This window comes from Motacilla alba, chromosome 24 (assembly GCF_015832195.1).
Source record: "Motacilla alba alba isolate MOTALB_02 chromosome 24, Motacilla_alba_V1.0_pri, whole genome shotgun sequence".
NCBI classification, from domain to species: domain Eukaryota; kingdom Metazoa; phylum Chordata; class Aves; order Passeriformes; family Motacillidae; genus Motacilla; species Motacilla alba.
In genome coordinates this window covers 6,882,633-6,900,425 of record NC_052039.1, presented here as the reverse complement: position 1 = coordinate 6,900,425, position 17,793 = coordinate 6,882,633, and the positions used below count along the sequence as shown (strand labels likewise).

Below are 17,793 nucleotides of genomic sequence, written 5' to 3'. Positions count from 1 at the left end.
CTGTGACTTCCAGGACTCACTCTTGCTGCTGGCCACTAAAAGCAAATGCATAAGCAAAGAAAAAAAAAAAATCCCATGAAGAGATCCCGCATCCCTGGGCACTGGGGAACCTGGGATCATCAGCTCACAGACTGCTACCAGAGCTGATGAAATATCTCTGTTAAATAGCCAAGCTGTGAGTGCAGCATGGTCAATGTGCAGACTTGGCCCCACTGCAGAGCAGCAATATGTATATTTTTATATATACACTGCCCTTTAAAAATGAAACTAATTTTCAGCAACTGGTTCTTAAATGCATCAAATAATCAGGAAGCTACATTGGTATTACCTCCTGAAGTGGAAAGCCATTAAGATTAATAGCAGGAAATATGCTTGTGTGCCACTCTTGGGTTTCAGGGAGTCCTTTTCAGGTTTTTAGGAGCTTTTTTCCTATCAATGATCTATAAATACAACAGCTGACTTACAGAACCATTGGCCATGCAAAGCTGCACTTGGCAGAGGAGCCCTTCAACTTTTCTCTCTCCAAAATTGCTTCTGTAGAGAGTTCCCTTTCAAGGAACCACATTTTCTCGCTGATGAAAAAGGGCAACGTTGCATTTTTTATGAAGAAAAAAAAAAATCCTCTTCAGAATAAAATTTGCAACAATTCCACAATTTCGCTTCTCCCTGCACCTGGGACACTCACAAATGCCACTGGGCAGTGTTAAAACCTGTTGTGAGGCATTTAAATAGGTGGTAAATTACCTCTTGATTTTTCTCATTAAACTTTCATCCTGGTTACTAAAGCCCCTTCTTTTCACTTCTGAGGGGATGAACTCAAAGTCTGCCACTACTCCTGTCAGAGAAATGAAAGGGAACTTTTCACTCTGCTCCAATTCCCTGGAAATGATAAACCCTCGGCAGGCAGAGCCGGCACGGTGGGTGTGTCCTGCAGCTCAACAAGGTGCTCACGCAAGGACCAGGCACCCAGGGTATATTTAGGTTTCTGTGGGCTCCCACGCTACATCCAGTTTTTTAGGAAAAGCCAATTTCTCTCCCATCTCAGGCTCTAAATAAGCAATTAGGGATTCCGTTTCATGCGGCGCTGCGCAGACCCGCAGCGCTGTGATGTTTTATTCAACCGCCCCAAGGATGGGAGCTGTACAACAGACTGAGGGACGGATTCACTATTAGCTGCACTTTTAAGTAGGGCATTTCCAAGAGGCAAGGAGGCAGCTGGACTAGCAGAACTGCTTGGTGATGGCAATGTAGAAAGCCCTTTTCTGTGGCACCTGGCAGGACGTACGAGTGGCCGGCGCTCTGGTGCAGCCAAGCATTTTCAGGGACTGAGCGCTATCAGAAAAAGGAACAAGAGTGCAACACAATTGTGCTACCTATTCTTGTACCAAACCTGCTAGGGCCACAATTAAAAACCCACACAGGCCTTCAGGGAAGGATTTCCAGCCTGTAAAATAATTTACCTGCTGCATTATGGGCCAAGTATTCTTTCATCACTCTTTGTATGTGGCTGGGGTGTTTTCCTAATTTTAACCTTCACTCCAGGCTTCCTGCTTTGCCAGCTTCAGAGGAGGCTTTTCCAAATGGCTCAAAACCCTACCTTTCCATGGGAATGAGCAGAAATTCTGCCTGTGCTGAGGCAGCATTGCCTGGTCCTTGCCTTGCCAGGGGAACGGGGAGCAGCCCTGAGCTCCACATTGCTGGGCAGACAGACGGATGGACAGGGCCTCAAGCCCAATGCCCTGTGTGGGCAGCGTCCACATCCTGGGGAATCACTCTGAGCATTTAAAGCTCTCTGCTTACAACAGGGTAAGGGCAGAATTTGGAAAAAAATGGGCACAGTGTTAGTGTGTCCAAGGTCATGGCTCCTTAGAGATGTCTTGCTTGTATAGGGGGCAAACATGAGCTGGGCATCTCACTTGAGGGGCTCCACAAGGACCAGCACCTTGTGAGGGCTGAGCTCTCTGGCCACCGAGGGGCAACAGGGGCCAGGACATTCAAAACTGGCACGTTGAGTACGGTGGGGAGAGGGCCAGGGAGGAAAATTGAAAGGGCGTGGCAGAAAAAGCGCTTTCTCCCCAGACTGGTGCAGACACTCCAGGTTGTTACACTCCCGGCTCCACCGAGTTCTGCCTGTATTCCAGCTCAAACAGTGGGAGCTGTGATTTCAGCCCCACGGGCACCCTGACCCCACAGGGGCACACCGAGAGGGAGGAGGGCTGAAGCTGGGAAACCCCAGCCTCGTGGGGTGCAGCGGAAGCACAAGCCTTCCTGCCGGCCATGACCATGCTGTTATTGGAGCTCTGGCAATGAACAGTGCAGAGAAAGGAGAAAGTGCATCAGAAAATTCACAGTTAAGCTCTCATTTTTCAACAAAAGAGTTAACAACGTTCGTGCGTTAGGTCACTCATGCATCGCTGCCATCAACTCCATTCCGTGAGGAAACAGGAATGGCAGGGCCTTGGCTGCTGCTGGGACATGCACACACACACAGGACTCCTTCCCCCCAGTCCTCTAGGATACACTCCAAAACTTTAAATGGCTCAAAACCCTCTTTCCCCGATTGAAGCATTGTGCTGGCTCCACACTGGCCTTACATTCCATTTTCTTTGCTAGCAAGCTCTTTTTTGGGTTGGTTTTTTTTTTTGTTTTTTTTTTTTTTTTTTTGGTTGGTTGGTTTATTTTCTTTTTTCTTCCCCCAATTCATTTGAAATTGTTTTTGGAGAAAATCCATTTGGCTGTATTCATGCCCATGCATTTCTAGTCATTCACAGACATGCTCACTCCCATCGGACATCAGAAAGAACAAATGGCCAACATACAGAAACACCTGGTTTACTCCATACACACTCCAGCAACACAAGCTTGGAAAGAAATCCAGAGTCTTCATGGGAAAAGCACCCCACAAGGGCAAGCATGGGGGAATTAGGAACAAACTGGCTGGTTTTAAGGCAGGAAAGTTTGTGGCAGCTCGTTGGACTGGGATAGGTTGTCATTTCAGCTGGCCACCTCCCCAGCAGTGATCCTCCCCACGGAGGGGGGAAGTCCTCGAGTTCAGAACAGGCTTTTAATGGCTTCCTCAGAACAAAGAAAAATAAGGAAAGACATCAGGAATTGCTTCAAAAAATGGGGCAAGGGTTTGCCACTGAGCATCTGCCCAGCTTGTCCTCATTGCAGAGTCTAATACATGCCTACACTGAGCTTTCCTGATGCAGAAACAACACCTAGAAAGGATGTTGGGAGTTGTGCCATCGTCAGGGCTACCTGTTCTTGTTCAAATGTAGGGGTCAACATCTAGCCACAAACATGTAGCTACAAAATCAGCAATGTTGGCTCTTGACATTTAACACACACAGGGAGGTCGACACACAGACAAAACACAAGTGTGCCCAAAGATTTCTCATCTTTATGCCAAGTGGGAAAATGCATCGAGGTAGGTAAGTTATTTGGGATAAGAAGTGTAAGCCCCTCCACTTGATATGGCACATTGCTACGGAATGATTGCTTCACTCAGTCCTGCCTCTGACCTCACCCAAGCAACGCCTCGAGGGGAGCAGGCAGGAGAACAGGCTGCTCTGTGCTAGGGATTTCTGTCAGTAAAAAATCAGTCAATTCATCAGAGCTAAAAGAAACTAGAACAACAAAGTCCAACATGGATTAGCTGTAATTAAAAATTGTCAGAGGTTTTGGTTCTTCAGCTGAAAAGTAAGCTTGTGCCAAAAAAATGGGATGCTCAACTTCCAGCCTGCAGCGCGTACGTAGGCTCGCCGGGGAATGGAGGAAGCTCAGGAAGCTGTCAAGCTGTTAGCTAGACTGCCTCGAGCAGACGAGAAGGGTTACTTTGCTAGACTGCTATGCTGAGAGGAAAGTGTTGCTATTTGTTTTCCCAATCTCCTTCTGCAGTGTAATAACGCAAACTTCCCTGCCGACCTTGGAGGCGAGCGCGCCTCTGTGGAGCATCCCAGAATCCCCAGTGCTGCCCTATGCCAGCAGACCCACTGGATACTGTCTTAAAAACTAACTCAAAATCCAAGAAAAATGCTCAAAAATCTAAAAAAAAAACCACCCCAAAACCAAAATAAACCACCAAAAAAAATCACCAAACAAAAACCCTAAAAAAAAGAAAAACATTAATTTCTTTTTCTTGTGTGAAGTGATTCTCTCAGTCAATGGGTGGAGAACCAATTGGCATTGCTTAGACCTGGATGCCATTTCCATGGGGCTTGTGCTTGCCTGGCAGCAGGATGATCAGCTGGGGAGCTCACAGCAGAAATGACAAGAGCAGACAGACTTTCCAGCCTTAGAACCCATGTTGTATTTATGAGATGAGTCCACCCGAAACACAGTTTTCCCTTGAAGACTCCAGTTCCCTTTTTGGCCTCCCCTTCCCAGGCTTGTCTTGCCACTCAGCAGCGCTGAGAAATAAGATAAACAGGAATGTGATACCAACCGTGAACTGCTGGTTCTGTCGTCGCCGTTGTGTCTACACACGGGAACAGAGGATTGGAGGAAGGGAAGAAACAGGAGGAACAGCATGCAAAAAAAGGGAAAATGGAAAAAATGGAACAGATAATATATGAGCAAGCTTTCAAAGAACATTGCGTGACAAGCAATAATAAAATGAAAGGCAAAAAGCATTTGAAGTGAGTTGCACTGTTTAGAAGACATGCCTCCAGTTCAAAAGCTATGAGCCTGAGGAAAACAGTAAATTTTTCTCTTTTTCCAGGTCCTTGCCAGAACAATTACTGGTGGTTGCAAAGTCAGGGGAACAGGAGACAGGGGAGAACACCGACACCAACGGTTTGGTTGGTGGGGACAAAACAGAAGCTCCAGAGCAGGATGAAGAGCTGAGGCTCGGCACGTCGCTGTTACACGCTCAAACACTGCCTCATCAGAGCATCCGTGGCCAGGGCACAGTCTGCTCCTGCCTCTCCTCCAGCTTCCCAGCCACCACCTGCACGATGAGCCATTTTTTTCAGCATAAAAGATGTTCTAGAACTGGCAACAGTGGACAAACATTACCAGTCCCTCTGCTGCAGCAGGTGCCTGGTTGAACAGCTATGGGTAATTAAAACATCCTGGGTGTTTTTTTGCTGGTTAGTCTGAAGCTGACTCTACTCCATACGGACTACATCTCACTGGAAATTTCCTGGGGGCCACTGCCTTGCCAACGGAGAGATGCTCTGTCTCTTCCAGGAGTTTTCAACAGGCAGTTTTAAAAGACTGACCAAATATGAAGACTTTTACTGACAGTTATTTCCACCAACAGGTCTAAACCAAATGTAACCACATTACCCCATTTACTGGCTTATTTAGCTGTTGGAGGCCGTTTACTTTCCATCTGGAGGTATTCTGTGGCAGGGTCGGTGGCGGGGGTCGGAGGGCTGGCTCCCCAGAACGTGTCACTGAAATAAACCCCTGGAGGCCAGCCCTGCTGGAGGCAGGCAGTGTTTGAGCGGGCAGCAGCGTGGTGAGCAGCGCTGCACCGCGTGTCCCCGCACAGCAGCCGGAGCTTGGGTTTTGCAGCAACGACAGACAATTCACAGCGGCGTTTCCCCTCGCTGACATGCTGGCAGACAACCTGGGGACGGGGCCCCTGCCCGGGCAGAGGCAGCAGTGGAAAAAAGAGGACCTGTTTCTTGGCAATTTAGCTGAGGACAGCCCAGGGCTGAATTCCTGAAGCAGCAGCAAAGACAAGAATCATACAAGGAATACATAATACTTACAGATACAAGGTCTACATGCTTTAATTATGGAAGCAAAACAAATAAACCCTGCACAGTTTAACAAACTGCACCAAGATTTGCATAACAGATTATCAAGCCATCATTAGCCTGTTTCCATTGCCAATGTAGGCTGTTCTCATCTTGGCAACCAAATCTAAGGCACCCTCAAGGAGGCCAGCCCTTGTTCTCCTGCGGGAGCTCTGGGGGCTGCAGGGGAAACCTTCCAAAGCCACGAGGAGACCAAGAGCAGGGCTTTGCTTTGGTTTTGGGTAGCAATCCCCATTTGTTTTAACCAAGCAAATGGCAGAAGGGGAAATGGTGGTGGAGGTGGGGGGAAAGCCATTGTTTGGAAGGGGTTGTAAAACTGAGTATTAATTCCTGAGATAGCATCTTGGCATCTATAAATAGTCTCAATTTACTGTCTTCCTGAAATAAAAAAAGTTATGTCAGCTTTTACAATAAATAGAGAATCTGCTGGAAGCAAACTTGTATTGATGTGCTGGAAGAGATTATTAGTCAAGAAACAGTGCAAACTGGACAGTGCATCTCGCTTCCCCGTCCGGGGACAGAGACCGACAGGTTACACAAAATAAAGTTCTCAAGCGGTTGTAAGTGCGAACAAATATCCACGTCAAACAACATGTTGGCTGCAGCTGGAATGACAAAGTTATGATTAGCAAATGGTTTGGATGGTTGCAATAGGAAACACAGACCGGTTAAAGTTTAGAGTGAGCTTTTGGGGAGTCCTGTCCAGTGCCAGTCTTCTCTGGGAAGAAGGACTGTGCACACCAGCGCTCTGCAGGGAATGACTCCGTGCTCAAGACACGAACGTGCTGACACTGGGGTGTTTCTACATCGTCACGTGGCAGAGGAGAGAAAACTGTCACTGGTGCTTTGGTACCCAACCAGTGCATTCCTGTAAATCCACACGCGTCCCGGCCCCGCCACTGCCACTCCCCACCCGGGAAGGGACAGCCCAGCCCTGCGATGCTGCTGCTCACACAACCCGTAACTTTACTGGTCTGGCTAACTTCAAAGGTGCTTTTCTGAATCCTGGGTTTAAACCATCTCTTCTCATCCAATGCTGACCAACAAGAAGTCTTTGATACGCTCCTGGTTTAACTAAAGTTGACCAAAGCCAAGGAAAGGCTCTGCCATCACAAAAAAGCACCGTTCTGGTCCCAAGCCACCAACACGCTACACGGTCACCCAAGGCTGACAGCTGTCATTTAAAATGGAAAGCTGGTGGGTTTACCAGGCACAGCAAAGCCAAGAGGATGCAGAAATCACATAACCAAACAGACTCGACTCAACGTGGGATTTTCTATCTTAGTATCAAGGCTTCTCTGCCCAATGCCAATCAGGAAGAGAACTAAACATGCTGTTCAGGAAAAGCAGAACAATGTTAAGGCTTTCCAAAATCTTCCTGTACAAAAGCTCCTCAGAGGCCTGGTTTATAGTTACAGAAGATACCCAAAGGAGTAACCATGGCCTGTACAAAGCTGCAAATTTCACTTTATCGGGATTTCTGTGTAGCACTGGCTGTAAGAAATAAGTATCTGCCAGCTAGGACAGCTCAGATGACACCCAAGCTCTAGGCACTTACCACCCCATTAGGCAGCTACGCAAGGGCACACACACATATACACACACGTATTTATAAAATTACTGCATGGAGGCAGCTGGGCAACATTTCTCAGAGTTATGAGCTCCACTGCTGAGCCTCCTTGTTTTCTCAAATGGATTCTCTCCAACTTCCAACTGTTTGCAGAGCATGACAGACCAGGCCCTTTAAACTTGGCCGTAATTAGTCCACAGCCTCAAACAGAACAAGCACGATGGAGGAATATTAAACCCCCAGCAGCAAAATTAAATTCCCCTTGTTGAATGCTGCAGTGCTGCAGCCCTGCAGAGGTACTCGGTGCTGGGGCTGAAGAGCACACAGAATTACAGCAGCACATCCACAAAATAACGGCAAAACACGCTGCTGCCTTTTAAATTTAAAGAGGCTTTAGCAAGTATAGATATCCATTCAATATATTGCTTTTTAAATTGCTTTCTGAACTGAAACCAAAAGCCAATCTGATCCCTGACGCGTGGAGCTCTTATTCTTCCCGATTTTCCAGACTACTTCACATGCACTGACCGGGGCCAGTGTGAGTTCCTGCACGTTGCTGCCTTCGCAGCAGCCTGAGGGAACAGCACGCAGCACTGCAAATGGATCCCTGCTTTGGTTCAGGGCCTTGGGGCTGATGAGAAGGCCTACAAAACCCCTCCCAGTGTTCCCCTGGATGAAACTTCTGTGGGACACCAGCACAGATGTCACATCCCACAGCAATGCCCGAGCTGAGGGGTGATGGGGCTCAAACACCAGAGTGCAGTGACCCACCCATCCTCTCCCACAGCTCAGCCATGCTCTCCCTCACCACACGCTCCTCCAAGGATGGATGGAGATGTCCCTTGCGTTCCTGAGCCCCTGATCTGCTCTGTACAGAGCTCCAGGCTGGCACTGAGTGCCCCGGTCCAGGTGTGCTGCGATGGGCCCTGGGGACAGCTTGATTAGCAGACCAGGTGTTTCACAAAAATCATCACAATCTGTATGGATGTTGTGTGTGACCAGAACAAAAATAGTCTGAAATAACACAGTGGCTCCAGCCATGCTTTTGCATGTTTCTCCACACAGATTTGGGAGGATTTGGGTTGGATTTCGAGCCCAAGCTTGCACACAACCCACGCTTCTGCTCAGCAAGATGATGGTTTGTGCACTGCTTCTGCTGTGTCACCAAAAGTAAGGCCACGTATGACAGGTTCTGCCTGCTACTGGCTGGACAGGGGACTGAAAGACTGAATTTTATTTCATTTTATTTCCTGTCCCAGGCCTGTCAGCTCTGCCTTTAGCCCCTTTAATGCAGACACATCCTGGATGAAAATGTCAGAAAGGCGAAGAATCATCTTTAAATTAACTTGACATTTTACCAGGGACAGGCAGAACCTTCAACAGAAAGCAGAAGTTAAATAATAAATAATTTGGGGGAACAAATCCCTGGGCTGCGTCCCTGCACAGTGGCATCAAGGACCTGAACGTGTCACAGCCCGACACCAGACTGGGAATGCCGAGAGAAACCGGGAGCCCTCCCGCTGCTGCTGATGCGCCCATCTCCGCTGGCAGCGTGGGCACCTCCAGTCCCTGGAGAAGCCAGAGACAGAGAGAGAGTCCAGACAGCCACGCTGCAGCTGACCACTCTGCGCTGACTGGGGAATAAACGTGTTTTTACAATTAAACTCCATAATCGGGTCAGCACCTGCAGCAGTCCCGGGCAGAAGTGGCCGTACCTGAGCCGACGTCACGATCCTGCCAGGACGCAGCGCTTTAGACATCCCCTCGCTGCCTCTCTGCCTCCCACACACACTGCAAGGAAATCTGAGAAAAGGATGACTGGGACTGCGTTCTTCCAGCCCACCAGGCACTGGGATTACGGCTGGAATAAATCCCCTGCAACTGCAGCTTCTCACACCACCGGCTGTAATTAGGACAGGACAAATTCCTACTGAGGATAAAATAATTTTTCTTGTTTTGAGGAAGTTTTTTGACATGTGAAATGCTCGGAAAACCTGCAACTTATTTTTGCTCACAGAGTTCACATTTCCATGTGCTATTATTTTTAAAGCACCTGGGATGACACAAAGGTGTGCTTCTCAGGAGACAGTGCCTGCCTCTGTGGGTGACAGGAGAGTTCCACCACCATGCGCCCCTGCTCAAGAGCTGATACTCCAACTCAGCATCAATTCTCAGCTCCTGCTTTGGAGCTCACTGCACACCTCCAAGCCAAAGAGAGCTTGCTCCTGCCCGTACAAATCCTGAGCCTCGGGAAGGAACTCAGAGCTGTTTCCACAGGAGGGGCTTGGTGCTTTCCACATGCATTCACTGAAGGGGCTGGAGCACCTCTGGGAATTCTCAAGTGAAAACCACTGCCTGCAATGTTAGAGCCCCCTGAAATACACAGACACCCCCACCCCACACCTGCTACTCCAAGGGATCAGTGGGCTTTAAAATGTGCTGTAAATGGGCATTCCAGGGGGGACAGCAGGACCCCCAGCCTGCTGCTGCTGCAAAGGATGGAGAGCAGTGCCTTTGCGGAGCCAGCAGCGTCCGCTGCAGGGCTGGCAACACTGGCACCCTGCACGTGCCACCCCCAGGTCTTCACCAAAACCGCTGCCAGGACACCTGTGCAATTCCACCTGTGGAGAAAGAATGGGAAATGCAAATGTGCACCTATGAATGACGCCCGGGGCCCGGGGAGGGGCGTGCCAGCGGCCGGGCGGCTGCGGGAGGCAGGTGAACCCAGGTCAGGGCTGGGCTGTGATTAAGGACCTTTACTTCCCAGGAACCAACAGCAGCCCGAGCCCAGCACTTCCAGGAGTGACTCCAGGGTAATTCAAATGATGCTGTTTGCTCTGCTGTATCGTATTGTACATCTTAATGAAGAAAGCCACAAGGACAATTTAACTGATAAAAAAGGGCTCGGCAGTGATAACGGCTGAAACACCAAAGGATGGCTGGAATATCAATGCTGCTGGAGGATACGTGGAAAAGATCAAGCTGTCACGCAGGAAATCTTTTCAAGCACCTACACTAAAGTGACAGAGGGAAAGCTCTAAAGGTCGTAGTGTCTGGAAACTTCACTGCTCAGCTTGTCCTCCACTGGAGAAAGCATCAGGTCAGCTTTCCAAGAGCTCCCCCAGAAACTCCCTGAACCAATAAATCAAAAGGACAGCTCCAAGGGCAGAATTTTCTAGGGTCACCTGCCAGAAACTGCTTCAGTGCAGCCTCTTTCCCCATGTTTTATTCAATTAAAGCAAGACAACTGTTTTTCAGAACTACTCCATGGTTCCAGGGGACATGAACTATGTCGGGGTTATACTAAAAGTAGGGGACAAAAGCAAAACAAAGCAGATTTCAAACCCACCTCATGCTAAGGACAGGATTCCACTGGGCTGGCTCCAGATGCCTGGATTGCCAGCAGCTCAGAGAACACCCTGTTGTCTCCCACCTCTCCTCTGTCAGACAGGAAGAACACTGGAGCATTTGGGTGAGGATGGGAATTAAGGTATCGGGTGTATCTCAAGGCTTTGAAAAGTGTTCCAACACATTACTCTGCTATGTAATTCTAGAGATTATGTTAATTTGATCTAATTTTTTCCAGCCACAAAGTCTCATAACTACTGAAGGGCAGAAGTTGGTGTGGCTCCATGCTCCTGAGCACTGACTGGAGGGGACACACACGCAGATCTCTGCACGACAGAGGGTAGAGAAGCCTCAGCTGCTCTGGGTAGGAAACGCACACTGAACTCATGGGCAGAGGATGGTAAGACACGTGTCAAGAAGACTCAGTGCCAGGGAAGAAAATAATAATTTCCCTTATCAGCATTAGTAAATCTTCTTCTGACAAACTGCGAGCGGGAACTGCTGGAATCAGGGAGCAATATCACATCATTACTTTTCCAGCCTCCTCAGCAGTTCAAAGGCAATGCAGAAAAGCACCAACAAGGCAATGGAGACCCGCTGGGTTCTGCCACCAGCGTCTGAGATCCTCCACTACTGCAAACCAAGGTGAGAGAACAATGCTGGACAGTCACGAGCTCCTCACCCCAAGGGACCTCTGCCAGGCTGATGACACGGCCATTTCCGACTGCAAGAACCATCTCTCTCCCCTTCTTACTTTTAATATAAAAAAAACTGGAAAGCTACGTGAAGGAAAGCCCAAAGGCTACTGAGCATCCACAGCCAAGCTGCAGCAGGACAGCAAACAACCAAGCTGCTGTTTATTGGGAAGAACCCAGCACTGCTGTGGAACCTGACACAGCACGTGAGGACGAGCGAGGGCAGCAGCGGCTTTGGAAGGCAGTGCTGGGGCAATCCCTAAAACCACAGGCTGATAACAACCCAGCTCCCAGAAAAGGACAGTCATTGAGGTTTGCAGGCACCCAGATTAACTGAAGGGGTTATCCAAGCATCAAGACACATTGTTCCATTTAGCCTTCCAAAATTCACTGAAAGCACGAGCAATTACCGTCAAAGAAAGAAACCTGTGAGCACGTCCAGGTACAGCCCGTGGGACCCACGGCCGAGCTTCTCTGCCAACAGCTCTCAGGGAGGCTTTGAGAAAGCTTCAAACCTCCTCTGAAACAAAAGCGGGTTAAGTCTAGAAATCAAAAACACAGGAAGAGGCATCCCAGCAGCCCGGGCCGGGTGCCTGGAGCTGGGGTTCCCGGCAGGCACCTGCGGGGAGGAAGCAGAGCGCGGCGCGGGCTGGCAGGGCGGCGCTGGCCACGATAAGGCACGGTGGGAGAGAGGTTTCGCTGGCGTGTCCGTGCCAGCAGAGCCTGCCTTGGGTGCAAAAACCTCGAAAGGAAAAGAAGCCACGAAACGCCCTGGGCAGGGTGGTGAGAGTCAGCTGAGCAGCGTCATAAAAGCAAATAAAACGTGAAGGCATTTACACAAGGGTGGTTTACAGCAACAGTAAACATTGTGCCATTAGCTATTCAATGGTCCATCCTCACCTGCTGTTTGTCACCTCTGCCTCAAAAAAAAAAACAACCAAAAAACCAAACCAAAACCCACAAAAAGCAGCAAGCAAAAGCAAAAGCAGCGGTTGGAACAGGAAAGGTCAGAGAAATGACAATGCAAATGGTTACAAATAAATCAGAAGGGTTTTCCTGATGAGTCAGGTCTGTGAGGAGGTATGAGGATGTGTCAGAGAGATGTCATGATCTTGCTGGTTGTTTTTATTCATCTTTTCTCACAAGACATGGAAAATCTCACAAAGGCAGCTCCTCGAGAAGGGGCCTATGGATGGTATTCACACAATAAAAACAACTGGTGGAATTCCCCTTTCTGGGAGAAGCTTATCACAAAGAAATACCAACATCTTGGCATGAGAAAACGCATCTTGAGTCACATCAGGTGAACTGAATTGCCGAAGACCAAACTTTCTATAAATTGCCCAGAAATTGACTCTGACAGGACGGAGGCTGAAAGGACTGCCCGTGCTAAGGGAGCTCCGAGGCTTTTGGCATCCTGCATTTGAAGTACCCACTGCTGGCCACCAGTAACTGGATTAATCACTTTTCCTGCCATGACAATTCCCACATTTCAGGAACACCCACACCCACGGCAAGGACTGTCTGACAAGCTGAGCTGCCGGACCAGGGCTCGTGCTGTGGGTGGGTGTATTTGAGGGAAAAAAAAAAAAAATTGCAAGTGATTGGTTTGTTGTTTTTCCCCAGGCTTCATGCTCTGCTTATATACATAAAAGACAATAAACATTCAGGACATTTCCAATGGTTATGAAGGTACCATACCTGTGATGGTGGTAGGGATGGTGGTGGTAGTGGTGGTGGTTGTTGTGGGAGGAGGGATAGTTGTGGGGGGATCTGGATAAAATATAAAAAAGGAAAATAATAAAAAAGCAAATTAAGAAAAAAACAAGCAGAACACAACAGCGGTCAATCGTGATCAGAGGAAAACAAGGATGCTAAGAAGCAGCACAGGGTTGGGAGCCCTTCCTTGGCTAAATCCCAGGGGGAGCCCAGCAGGGACAGCGGGGCCAGATCCTCCGCCCACGCTCACCCAGGCTGGAGAACCTGGCCCCAACCTCCCCTTTCTGCCTTCTACAATGCTAAAAAAACCAAATAAAACCCAGCATAAATTAGTCAATGAGAGAGAGAAATGGAATGGGAGAGGCATAAGGAAAATAAACTGCACGCTTTCCACAACAAAAAGACCAGTTTGCACGTACAAGGAGAGACACAGTGGTGCTTTGGTGGTTGTCTACGGATACATTTGCAAACCCAGGTGGGAGGGTTGTGTGAGAGGCCCTGCTGTGCTTCACAGCCTGAATATTAGCAGCACGTGAACAGATCTCACTGTCTTCCCAGGGCCGTGAACCTCACTGCTCTTCCTCTATAAACACACGGCAGCAGGACGTTAAAAACTACTTCAAAGATGGTAAGGGATACAGAGAAATGAGCAACACCATTGCTGAGTATCAATTTCCAGGTATGAGGAATTCCACCAAGATCTTTTAATTTTAAAAAAAGTCAATATTTTTCTGACAATTTCAGTTGCACACCCTTGTTTTTGCTACTAGGGCATCGTTAATGAGATGTTTCTCTCTGTGACCATTTCTCAGATGGACTGGACCTGTTGAGATTCAAACCCTGCTGCTCGTCACGGGATTGAAGTTGCACACAGGGACACATCCTTATCAAAACTATCGGGCAGGAGAAGGTAGATATGAGAAGATGTAAAAGAAAAAATATGTATCAATGCCCAGATGATCAAACTGAATGCACTTAGTAGTCAGAAAGACTTTGAACTACGGATTCATTCGGCAATAATAGAGCATGAAACCTTTCATGGGCTTTTGATTTTAGGTTTCCTCCGTAGCACGTCAGCTGTTCCTCACTAACACATCTGCTACTCTTTTATCTCTGAGCAAGCTCCCTTGGATCCCCTAATTAAGATATCTGAACTTTAATTATATACTGCACCATTATTATATTCCATCCAACTTCCCAAGAGTTAAGGAACATTGCCCCATAGCTCGCTGTGCTATGAGCAATCCTATCCTTCCTCTACACCCCAAGGATCTCAGCCCCTGTGCTTCTCTCTCACTCCTGACCCACACCTGTCCTGGGAGCAGTGGGACCCTCCCAGCTGAGGCACAGCAGTGCTGGGGGAAGGAAGGGCCCCCAGACTCACACGGACCAGCCTGGACTGGCTGTGCCGCGGGCTCTTCCTCCATAAAAGAAAAAAAAAAAAAAAGCTGGAGTTCTAATGGAGCTGGAAGTTTCTAGCAATGTATCTGCCCACACCCATGGGGACAAAAAGCATAAAATAAATCTTAGAAATGAGCATGTGTCCAGTGTGTGTCAATGTGATTATACATCCCCAGCTGGGGAGGTGCTGGGCACAGCTCAGCTGCCGGAACCACGTCAAACCCTTGACCTGCAGAGATGTCCCTTGGAATGGGACTGCCCAAATGCTGCCTCTCCCGGGGCTGTGCCAGACCCTGCTCTGTGTCTGCAGCCCCCAGCTCCCGCCCTGACGTGGCCTGGGAGCCACGAGCAGCCACAGCTGGCCTGGTGGGGCCAGCGAGGCACAGCCTGCCCCAAGGCTCCTGCCATCCCACAGAGACAGGGCTGCATGGACACAGACCCCGGGGCTGCCACGAGCTGGCTGATTTGGTGGAGAAAGAAGCCCCAGGCCAGAGGGGTAAGTGCTCCACCACTGAGCGGGGTGAGACCCCCATGCTGAACCTCCCCCCACAGCAGCTCCAGCTGGGCTCTGGACCAGGAGGCTTCAGCTGATGGCCACAGCCCAACCACTCCCTCCCCACTCTGGACTTCTCCCTCTTAAATCAAGAGTTAAAAGGATTCCTCGTGCTGTCCAGAGTGGCAGAGCCTAGCAGGATGGTCCCAAACATGGAGGTGATGGGGTGTGTAAAACCCTTCTCCGCCCACGAGCAGCCCTCTTCCACATGGACAACACATCTGCCAGATGCCCAAGCTGGAACCCACAGTCTCCATCCCCTGGGAACCTGCATCTCCTTCCAAGTAATGCTATCCGGGGTCTCCTCCTGGGGATTTAATCCCAAGAGGAAGCAACCCCAGGAAGTCCTGCGCTGTCTATTCTCGCTCACATCCAAAAGGCAGGGTAATTGTGTGAGATTGCCCACGAGCCCTAAACCTCAGGTCAGTAATGCTGGGTGGGTCCCCCCAGCCCTGCCTTGGCCCAGGGTGGGTACACAGAACCACACCCACCCCACAGCTGCTTTATGGCAGCAGCTTTCATGGTCTCCATCTCGTGGGGAGCTGCCTGTGTCCTATTCCAGCTGCTTTGCTCTCTGCCACACTGGTTGTTTCTTTCAACACTGACGTAAACAAGTGGATTTTTTACATTGTCAGCATGCAAATTACCAATCCTAAATGCCTATCTGACTTCATTTTGTAAACTGGAGTCTTGTGGAGTGAGAGGCACTAGAAAAACTACCTATATGATGGGGTACATAAGTTTTGTATAAGCTCAAAGCTGACACTACCTTGAATCTTTAGGCGAGTTTTTAAGATTGGCCTTAAAATCACTCCTGCAGAGCTGGCATTTGGAGAGGTATGGGAGGTTCTCCACTCTTTGACTGGATCAGAGCAACTACCAGAGAGCTCAGACTGCAGAGCTTCAGGCGGCTGTTGCATGGAACAAACTTCAAACCAAGCTTCTGTCCCATCTGAGCGGAACCATAGCATCGTTCAGGTCGATGAGACCAAGACCCACCAGGAACTCAGCCCAGCCACACACAACCGCCCTTAACAGAGAAAGTTTAAATATGCAGCCCCAGGAACAGCTCATCATTAAACTGGGAGATCGCTCTGCAAGTGCCTCCTGAATCTCCACTCCATGCAACACCTCACGGCAGGAGCATGAGGTTCACAGCAATGCCAAAGTAATGCAGAGGAAAGGAAGAATCAAAGCAGGTACTTAACAGTGCTTTAAAAGATGCTGAGGCATGTTTTAGTGTCTGCCCAGCCGCACAGACAGGCTGAAGGCAACCTCATTGCTCCAGTTTATTTACTGGTTTGTAATTATTTGGGGATGCTGGCTGATTAACTCGCTAGTGAAAGGCTCAGGACCCCTGGGACCATTGTTCAGGCCACTGGAGGAGGCGTTACCAGAAGGACAAGAAATCATTGAGAAGTCCAAGGAGAACTGCTCAGTTCTCCCCACGCCCCTGCTCTGGCTTTTCCTTAGGCTTCACCTGGCAGCACGGGGTGGGAGCTCCCAGAGCCGGGCCAGGCTCTGTGCCCCGTGAGCCCCAGAGCACCCAGCGCCTTCCCAGCCCCTACCCCAGCCCAGCACAGCCTCGGGGCGTCAGGAGCTGCCTGCGAATCTGGCATTGAGAAACGGTAAGTTCTGTCACAGCTTTCGGAGCAGGGCATGTTGCAATTAGGTGTAAACGAGTCTAGAAGAACGGTGGTTTTTCTCACGTACCGTATACAAACAGCATGTAATCCGCATGTGATTTCCCCACCGCGTTGGAAGCCTCACAGCGGTATGTACCATTATCTGTTTTGTTTAGGTTACTAATGAGAAGGTTTGAACCAGACACTACAACGTGTTGAGGCATCTCATCATCTACTCTTAACCACCTCATGTCCGTAGGCCTACAGAGGAGGGAGAAAAAGAAACAGTCACATTACTATTTTCCTATGGTCAAGATGGCATCTTCAAAAGTTCATCCACAGACAGAAAGCCCAAACCAAGAAAAACTGTAAAGAAACAACACATACTTTTTTGCACTACTCAAGCCCAGATGCCGTTGGGCTTCCTCAATTTAAATTTATATAAACCCAACAGGAAACTGTATCCAGAGCTTAAATTTTCTGAAAACACTAATGCAAGCAGGAAGAAAGTTCATTAGTGGTTAATCATTCGCTTACTCAGCAAACCTGAAAGCTCTGAGGCTACAGACTCAGTGTTCATCCACGGGGTGCTCTGAGGGCAGAGCTGGACAGCAGAACAAGTAAGGTTTTGTCAAGTTTGAACCCTTCCACAAGCTGCCAGGGACCCGGTGACCTCAGCAGGCCGTGCTGTGCACGGAGGGAGTTGCAGCCCTTCTCCTGTCCCCCAGCCCGCCTGGCAGCCCCTTCCTGCAGCCCACACTGATGGAATCCACGTGGGCAGGGGGTCTGCATCATCCAGGGAATGAAATGAGCCTGGGTTCTTAGAGCTGGTAAAGATTGGAAGCGCTGAAGGGCTTTGGGGGGGGGGGGGGTCCCTTGACTTTGTGGGGGTGTTTAGCATCTATTATTATTACATTTATTGCATCTTTAAGCAGCAGTGAGGGGACAGATCAGCTCTTTCTCAGCAAGAAAATTCCAGCATTGTGCAGGCCACTCAACTCCTCTTAAAGGGGAGTTTCCTGCAGCACAGCACTGCTCAGCCTGCCTGGCTCCAAGGCTGGCAATGGGACTTCATGTTGCCAGAGGTATCCCACGGCTCAGGCTCTTCCCT

At 49.2% G+C, this 17,793-nt stretch overlaps 1 protein-coding gene across 10 annotated transcripts in view; it reads right to left on the bottom strand.

Annotated features, from left to right (window-relative positions):
- CADM1 (cell adhesion molecule 1) overlaps positions 1-17,793 on the bottom strand; it is a 134,932-nt gene that overhangs the window by 11,527 nt on the left and 105,612 nt on the right. For 4 of the 10 annotated variants that reach the window (XM_038161184.1, XM_038161187.1, XM_038161185.1 and 1 more), the window contains exons 7-9: positions 16,771-16,943; positions 13,086-13,157; positions 4,448-4,480 (exon numbers count right to left, since the gene is read on the bottom strand). In XM_038161184.1, the coding sequence (XP_038017112.1) occupies positions 4,448-4,480; positions 13,086-13,157; positions 16,771-16,943 (278 nt within the window). The remainder of the gene's footprint in view (positions 1-4,447; positions 4,481-13,085; positions 13,158-16,770; positions 16,944-17,793) is intronic. The other 6 variants (XM_038161186.1, XM_038161190.1, XM_038161188.1 and 3 more) reach the window with 3 other exon arrangements.